Here is a 9,238-nt window from a genome sequence, read left to right as displayed (position 1 = left end):
TGTTTCTGGCGGCGCGGGCAGTGCCGCGGGTGTCCCCTCTCCGCGGCCGCGGGGAGCGCCGCTCACCTGGGCCATGGTGCGGGGGCTGCTTCAGTCCCTCCCCAGGGCCGGCACCCGCTGCCGGGCACACCGCGCCTAGGGTGGAGGGTGACCCTCGCCAGCCTTTCCCGCAGCTCCGAGCGCTCTCCTTTCCTCGGCAAGCCCTCACTCTATACCCCAGCGGTGGGGAAAAGGGAGGAAAAGCTGCCCGCTTCGCATCAGCCCTAAAAAGCCGCAGCTGTGCGGCACCTGGGACGGGCCCCTTGCACCCGGGCACCGGCGCTGCAGCACGGACAGACCACCGACCGAGCCCAGGAGAGCAAAGGAGGGGCTCAGAGTCTCCCTGGGAGCTGCTCCCGACCGAGGGATGCCACAGCCAGCGTGTGCTGCTGCCGGGTGGGCTTTATCGTGCTCAGCTGAGGGTTAAGGCCAGTAAATTTTGGAGAAGAGAGGATGGAAGCGAATGAGAAAAATCATTGCGAACAGGTGGGATCGTTTAAAGGTTGATAGCAGCGCTCGGAGTTCAACGGTTCGGTCTCTATGCTGTTGTGGATTGATTTTTGATGTGAAAAACAGAAAGAAAAAAAACTATCTTCCTCCTTCCTTCCCGTAATCTCCCCCCCCCAAAAAAACCCAACCAAACAAAAAACAAACCACAAGACCAATAAAAAGAAAAACAAACTCACGAAAACCTAACCAACCAAACAAAAAGCTCCAAACTTCAGTCCTCTCGGCTGTTTCTTTTGAAAATAAAAAGGTAACAAAAAACCTGTGACTGTTCAATAAGTTAAAATGTGCCTATCGATACAATGGCAGCAACACCAACTTTTCATTTTAAACCAGGCGCTATAGAGCACAGGACGAAGGGGGAAGCTGCCAAGTAACGCCGATTTGGTTTCCGTCCAAAGAGCAGGTTATTCAGCATCTTTGCCTCCCTCCGGAGGCTTTACAAGCTGCGGGCAGCTCCAAGCCACGCTCAAAATGCAAGATCAGGAGCATCCCGGTGGGGCAGAGACGGGTCGCCCAGCTCCCCATCACCCCGGCCACCCGCGGAAGCGAGGGGCAGAGCCCCGCGGCTGCCGGGTTAGACTTCCAAACCCAGCTCAGATTTGCCGAGGTCACGGCCCCCAGTGCTGGGGAGGGTGGATTCGTGCACAACCCCTGCATCTATCCCGTCACACACCTTCAGGTGAGCGTAGCGAAACCCGCCTGTGGCGTGGAGGGGGAGCGCAGCTCCTGACGCACCCAGGGGCCGCGGTGGGGCTCGGTGATGGTGCTGCTGTTCCGCCCACGCCTCGGCGACACCCCGACAGCATAAAAAAGCGGGAGCAGCCACCCAGGGCCACTCTCTGCCATGAAGCTCACCTGGGACATCAACGACCCCAAGCTGCCGCAGGTACCGGGTGGGCGGGGAGGTACTGGGGAAAGTCTCTGTCCAGCTCTAACGTGGAGCTGGGAACAGCCGAACCAGCTTCACTCTAAGCAAAGCTTTGTTTTACGTCTGCTTTACTTCTCTTTTCACTTTGTGTTGTGTTGTAGTCTTTATAAAGTCACTTGTAAAAAAAGTATGGATTTGATGCACAGCTTTCCCTAGCTGGATATGAATGCCTAGAACAACCTCTGGCTCCATTTCAACAGTTTCTTTCTCCCTCCTCATTCAAGAAATGTTGAATTGGAGCTTGAATTGATTGTTTACTACTATTACCCAAGTTATCTAATTATTTCTTTGGTTTATTGATGCAACACTTCAATACCAATGAACACTCCACTTTTGTCCAGTTGTGAGTTTCAAATGCATTTTTAATTTGCAACTTTTTTTTATCTTAGAGTTTATTTAAGTTTACAGAGCCCATGCTGTTATGTCATAATGCTGTAAATGCTGGCAGTTTGCTTCTGTTTGCTGGGATTGCTCCCACATGCATATTTAACATACGTATCCCAATACATATTTAACATACATATGTTAAATATATATTGCACTATAAATATTTGCAGTTTAAAATCTTCATTCATAGCTCTGATAATTGCATTTTTGTAAAGAACTCCAGAAAGCCGTGAAATCCCAAACTGAAATGTTCTTGTTTGTGTCACTATACACATATTGGAAGTACATTTGCAATGACAAATCTTTTTATCTCTATTTTATCTCTATTTTTTGGGAAAAGCTTTATTCAAACCATATTAGATGCACTTTAGGAAGCCACTCCATAGCTAAAACTTCTCATTTCCTGTCTGCAGCTGCGTTATCCCACAACAAGGAGAACATAATAGCAGTTATGATCAGGGTGGCTTGTCTCCTATCTGGGCACACTGATAGTACACTGGTCAGTAAATTCGGGGAGTAAGGCTGATGTCTTACAGCTGGTAACTTCCCTGAAAAAGGCATATGTGTCAGCAGACCGTGCTGCAATGGATCATGATGCAAAAGAGGAAAGGATCCTGACTTTCTTTTCAGATATGGAATCTCAGACTGCCCTAGCCCTTTTAGAGAGCGCTTCTGAACGAGATAATATTTCTTTTTCTGCTGCTTGGCAGGTGATAGAAAAAGCTTTTTTTCCCCTCTGTAACGTGTCTTACAGTAAGGAACAAAAATCAGGTTGCAATGTACTAAAAACGTTCTCTTGCTCTCCTCCTTGCTGCCTTGCCCTCCCACCCCACCCCACCCGCCCTGCTGCAGGAGCCCAAGCACTTCGACGCCTTCCAGGAGTGGCCCGATGGCTACGTGCGGCTCATCTACTCGAGCGAGGAGAAGAACGCGCAGCGGCACCTCAGCGGCTGGGCCATGCGCAACACCAACAACCACAACTGCCAGATCCTCAAGAAGTCCTGCCTGGGCGTGGTGGTGTGTGCCCGCAGCTGTGCCCTGCCCGGCGGGGCCCGGCTGCAGCTCCGCCCCGCCATATGCGACAAGGCTCGGCAGAAGCAGCAAAGTGAGCGGCGATGCCCAAGGGACCCCGTTTCTTACACCGGGGCTTGGTTTCCAAGCTGCAGTCACTCTTGCTTGCGGGCAGACTAAGGCACAATTGCAATGACTGATTAATTCCAAATTTCATCAATGTCTGTTTGCAAATATTTAAGGGGATAGGGATTTAAATCCTTTAAATTATTAGCGTATACATCTAGCAGACAGTTCTAGCTCATACCATTTAGCTGTGCTTGGCAGCCTACGTTGCATTTCCTTGAACAATACATTTTAATCTGAATTTTGGAAGAGTCTGATCATGTTGCTCTTGAGCTCCGTTTACTTCCAGGCAGCATCCTTGTCCTTAACCAACCTCTTCAGTAGTTTCTGTCTGTTCACAGAGAAAGCCTGCCCCAACTGTAACTCTGCCCTGGAGTTGATTCCTTGCCGAGGACACAGTGGCTATCCGGTCACAAACTTCTGGAGGCTTGATGGAAAAGCAATATTTTTCCAGGTAGAAAGCAGCTGTGTGTATTTATGCGCACTATATAAAAAATGAGAGATTTGAGAGAGAGATTTCTTCCCCCACCTCCTCTCTTTTTACATAACACAGACCATGATAAGCATGACAGAGGTCTAGTCCATGACTGAATTTCTCTTGAGTGTAAACATAAGAACAAATAAAACAATAACACTTGGCTATCTCTTTGAAAGTAGTACTTATGGGTTGGCAATATTCAGTTTTAACTACAATAAAACAGATGGGTAAAATTCTCCTCTTTACAGAACACAAATATGAACAAAAAGGTTGTCTTCCACCCTGGTGCATGTGACAACTGGATCTCTCCAATGTTATTTCCAAACGTTTATTTGCTACTAAAATAAATAGAAAAAAAAGTCTCAATTTACATGAGTTGAAACATAAAAATTCACTTCATGTGAAACTAGCCTTTGAATTTTGAAGGATTTAAAATCTTGATGGAAAAAAAGAAGAATCTTAGCTGAAATTTGAAATTTCATCTTGATTTTTCTTTTTTAGCAACATTGGAACAAAGAGAAAACAAAACTTTTCTGTTCTATGAGATTACATTTTCTCCTGGATAATTTGTTTCCCCTGACTCACATCGCAGTGAATTCTGTTCTCCAGTCAGTACTGCAGAGTGCTCCATTCTATACTTTGTTCCAATAAATGGAAGAAAACTGGCCATATTCCCAGATTCCCTTCTTTATTATTCCTATTCAAATGTTCTCTTACAGACATGCAAAACTGGAAGATTTTACTGTCAAAAAAGTTGATAAATCCTTGCTTAGATGGTAATTTCTGCTTGAGAAAGGACAGTATTTTAAAAGCAATTTTTAGCTTCCTACTTAATTTTAGGGACTGTATGTAGCTCTGTTCAGACAAATGAGTAAGGAAATGTAGTGTCCATGACTTCATCATATGCAGTGTAACTTTGGTTATGTAGATCTGCATACCCACAGATGTTTCAATAGCAGAACATCTTCAGATGGTTTTCCAGGATACAATTTTTCAGTCCTGTTCAAGAAGGTGTATTGCTTTAAGAGAATATTTTTTATCTTGTGGCATGAAACCTCTTTAAAGCCTATTTATACTATTTATAGATGTGCTTATAAGGCAGAACTGAGGTACTGGATTGCAGAAAACCAACCAAACTATTTTATCCCCCCCTTGGTTTTAATTATCTACTCCTGAATGTCACAAACTTAGGTAGCACTTTTGCTCCTTCATCAGCTCTGCAGTCATCACTGACTTCTCCTTCACTTTTTCCTTCTATCTACATCCAAATGATGATTTATTCTGTTTGTTTATTTTCACAATGAATTTGTCCTTGTTCAGTTTCTCCTTCCTTTTTTCTTGTGCCAAACCACAGACCATGCTGTGACTACCCTTCCTGCTACTTAGGGCATTTTCTCTAATCTTACCCCCTTCTAGGTACACACCTAATTCTCAGTTAATCCTAATTTAGGCTAAAGGAGTCCATGACCACCCCCGGCCAGAGAGCAAACTGGAGGCAGAGGCAAGAAGAAGTGCAATTAAGAAGCAAATGTCCTCTTATCACCACTCCCAGAAAAAGAGATCTCTAAATTCAGAGGTAAGTCAAAGTCATTAGTGAAATAAAAAGGTGACATAAATGCAGACTTTTTTTTTGTCAATTAAAAAGATGTGATAAGCACGTACTGTGGATCCCAGGGCAAAACAAAGCTTTACATCACGCTATTAACATGTGCAAATAACAAAGTAACATCTGTGAATTTGGGGCTGAAACTAGCAATAGCACAAGTATGGAGACATATGTGTCTATACAGTATTGATTCCTATGTCTTAAGATCTACTTCTCTTTGTCAGGCAGGAAGGTACCCTGACAGCAGTGGTTACACCAATAACCTACAGAATTTTCACTGCATGGATAGCCCAGAAAGAGTTGGTATCTTCACAGACACCAATTTTTCAATTCCAGCCCAGTCTTACCCTTTGCTGCAGAACACAGATGTCTACAAGGCACCTTACGACTCAGCCAGCTTCCAAGAGGACCAGCTATCACCATACCCTAAATGCCCAAATCCAAGGATCTACATGCCCATGCCATGCAGTTACGAGTTTGGAGTTCCTACCTTTATAAGCTCAAGTCCTTACCCAACGTTTTACAAAGATCTGCCCAGCCCTGCCATTGATGCAGACCCCCTCAGTCTGAACGGGTCTCACTACAACGCTGTGACCACCCATGATAAGAGCTTTGACAACCCTGGCAGACATTACGGACTGAAACCAGCGTGGGGGAAAACGGGCAGCGGAGACCGGAGTGACTATGGACAGATGGCAACAAGTGCTCCCCACCCTTACTACAGTGGGGATTATCCCTGCAAGTACAGCCCCAGCCCCTCTCCCATGGCCCCGCCGCTGCAGACGGTCATCACCACCACCACCAAGGTGTCCTACCAGGCCTACAAGCCACCCGCGCTGAAATACAGCGACAACCTCTGCGACGTGAAAAACCTCCAGAGCTACTCCCATGTGGCAGAAAACATCTCAGGTGCCGTCTATTCAGGGATGAAGATTCAGGAAGACTTTGGGATGATAAAGTCAGCGTTGTTTTACCAGCACGACTCCATCCCCACAAAATCCAAACCAGCTGAGAGCATGGAGAGCTGTCGGTATGGGCTCCCTCTGGGGAACAGCTTTGCTGAGCATGAAGGCCAGGCCCTAAGGTTTGAGAGTGCTGAATATTGACTAAATGGTGCCTAAATGGCAAATACCTGCAGATGGGAGAATCGATTATTGTGCTGACCATGTGAGCGCTGAGCCGAGGAGTATGAGATTTGAGGAGATATAAGGAAGCAAAACATCAAGACGGCTTTTTCCCAAAAGCACCTTTCTGGAGCTGTGAGCTTTTTGCATCTAATTTCAAAGAAACCCCACACAATCTCTAAAATGGCACAAGGAACTGAGCCCAATACACACCTGGGAGAAGGTAATTTGGGGGCACAGCTCCTCTGGAAGTCAACAGCCTCCTCTGACAGCACGTGCAATCCACTTACAGCCACAACTCCTGCCTCAAGCTTTGAGAGAAAATGCTCCATCTGTAAGAAAGAAAAGACTAACGAGGTAATGGGAAAAAAAAGAAGGAAGGTGACTATAGATTATAGTAAACTGAAGGAAATGGCAGAGACAGAAAGAAATAACAGAAATGTGAAAGCAAGACAAATTGCAGAATTATTCACCTGAACAGTTCATTCACCTGCCATGATCCTTTTGATGAATGGAAAGATCAGCTAAGTTTCCCTGAAATGAGAGATGAAAAATCTGAAACCTGAAATTTGCTAAATTCACGTTGCTTTTTGATCCCTTGTATCAAGAGCAGGGACTACCCAGACTTTCTATGTAAGAAGGACAACCCAGCACGGCCATACCAGGAACTGATGCCCTGTAACACTCAGCCTGGAGGCAGGAAGGCTCAGACGACCCCCACCAAGCCTGCTCAGCATCACGTGGCTGCCAGAGTTAACTTGTGTGGTCCTGAAAACCATTTACAGCAAAACTGGTTTTTGCTTAAAGGAGCCTGGCAAGCTGGTCAGGCCAATTGGTTATTGGTGCAGAATTCTCTTTACCCATGAATACAACTGGTCCTGTCTAAGAATGCAACATCCCAGCTGCTCAGTACAGGTCAGTGTTGAATGAACCTGTCCTGGCTGCCTCTCTGCACTCCATCTCCAGCAGGTCTTTCTCCCTCTCCCAAGGGATTTTTCTGTCTGTAAACATAGCTCCCCATGACAGCACTACTTTGGAAATTAACCAGCCAACAGAGAATAATTTGGAAATTAACAGCCAAACAAAATCTCCAAACTGAGCTAAGCAATGAAATCGTAAAGAAATGCATTCCCAAATTCATCCCTAAAACAACTAATTCTTCTTTAATCTGGAAAGAAGAAAAAACAGAGCAGTGCTAGTTTAAAACTAAAGATATTTTGAAAGCTGCCTAGTACTGGGGAATAGAACCTTCACCCAAAATGTGTGTGCCAAGCAAGGGAGCTAAGTAGACACAGGGGATTGATCAGGGTAAAAAAAAATTCTTTTGCTATCATTATTATTGAGTTACCAAGTATCTTTAAATTTTGAACACTGTCTTATGTATATTTTTCCTGTGTTTTAAGAAGCAGCATACTACTGTAGTCTTTCAATAAATGTGAAATTACAGTTAAAAGCAAGGCACCATGCAAAGTAATGTAAGCAGCCGGCTATTTAGAATTATAAGGTTCCATGCACTGAAGCTGTCATTAAACTAGTAAACAAAGTGTGTTTTCAAAGAACAGTTAAACAGTTATTTAAAAATAGTTATTTCTGATGTAGTATATTTTCTTTTTATATTTTTATGAAAACCATGTTTTTATAAACACATTTTATAAATGTGTTCAGTCTGAGATGTGAAACTGAGCCCCATAGGAATTTAGTTAATAGCATCCTGTTTCAGCAGTGAATCTAAAAATTCAAGCCAGACAAAGATAGAATTCACAAAGAGACTAAATTAATTCACCTGCAGCAAGCTTACCTTGTCTTTTAGCTGTAGTGTACTTTCTGTATATCTCCCTTAGCTTTTGTTAAACTCTTAGGGTAATTCTTCTACCAAGTGTTTTAAATTACTGATAAGAAGAGATTCAGGTGAACAACATCAATTTGATAATTAGCCCACATACTTTAAAACCTTTAAAAAAGAAAAAAAAAAGGTGGTTTGTGAGTTATTACCCGGAAAGACTGATGCAAAATTTTAGAGTTTATGAATATATAACACTATGCTTGTTTACAGAACTGGGATTTCTCAGCCGTATGCCAAATCATATTGAGGCATTTGACATGTAGAATAATAATCAAGGCTTACAGCCCTGTAAGTTTAAAGGGGGAAAAAAAGTATAAGAGGGGAATAAGGCAAAACAAAATGTCTAAAAAAGCTGTAAAGATTCACTGCAGATGGAAAAATCTAGGAAAATATTAAATCTGTAAATTGCTCTATTTTATAGTGATTTTAGAGGAGTTAGCCAACCACAACTCAAGCACAAGTTATTAAAATACTACTAGCTATTAAAACAGACAATCTGTGAGGGTTGCATGCTGCTTACATTACTGGTATTAAACTTGGCATTATAGTTTTATGCTTAGTGTTATGCTATCCAATTAAACACAGCTTTTAAAGCAGAACTTTGTACACCAGTAGAGAAAATGCAGCCAATTGTGTTTAGATGCTTCTTTTAGGGTGTGGATTTATTTATAATAAACATGACAGCTGTTTAAGCACAGTGGAAAGCTATGGTGGTGATTACCTAGCTGCATCATCTGAGCAGTACAACAAATAAAACCGCTCTAAAAGTTATTGCAGTCTTTCTTCACCTTGATTCTTCTCATGTACAAGTGTCTGGAATAAGATTAGCTGTAGGTTACCTTTTACAGAAAAATCAGATGGAAAAAGTCTAGAGCTGTAGACAGTTTTTCTCTTCAAAATACATAAATGTAAAGGCACCGGGAGCTTCTGTAACAAAAGAAAAGAAAAAAAAAGCTGAAATTGAAAGCCTCATTGTAGGTTTACACAGCTGCAGCATTGACTTTAAAAGCATGTTCCTCAGACAAAGCAGCATCCCGAAGCAAGATGGTCACTGAGTGAGCACCTTCTTTTCCATTAATTGTCCCTTTCAAGTGTGGTTTCTGGTCCTGCATTGAGTACCTGAGAGGAGCCCTTCACCAGCCTGTACCCTCTACTCTGACAGGCACCTTTGTCTAACAAACTCCAA

General features: G+C 43.4%; 1 protein-coding gene across 1 annotated transcript; it reads left to right on the top strand.

The window, feature by feature from the left end:
* Nucleotides 1-1,393: 1,393 nt before the first annotated feature.
* On the top strand, nucleotides 1,394-6,191 carry GCM2 (glial cells missing transcription factor 2; the record flags this gene model as incomplete). The annotated part of the gene is made up of 5 exons (XM_084222116.1): nucleotides 1,394-1,435; nucleotides 2,717-2,969; nucleotides 3,343-3,455; nucleotides 4,930-5,055; nucleotides 5,310-6,191. 5 exons carry the CDS (start codon nucleotides 1,394-1,396, stop codon nucleotides 6,189-6,191), a joined length of 1,416 nt encoding a protein of 471 aa, XP_084078242.1.
* Nucleotides 6,192-9,238: the final 3,047 nt, after the last annotated feature.

Source organism: Fringilla coelebs (assembly GCF_963513975.1).
Source record: "Fringilla coelebs genome assembly, chromosome: 1".
In the NCBI taxonomy this organism is placed as follows: Eukaryota; Metazoa; Chordata; class Aves; order Passeriformes; family Fringillidae; genus Fringilla; species Fringilla coelebs.
Note: the sequence above shows the minus strand (reverse complement) of the source record. Positions and strands in the feature narration are given on the sequence as shown.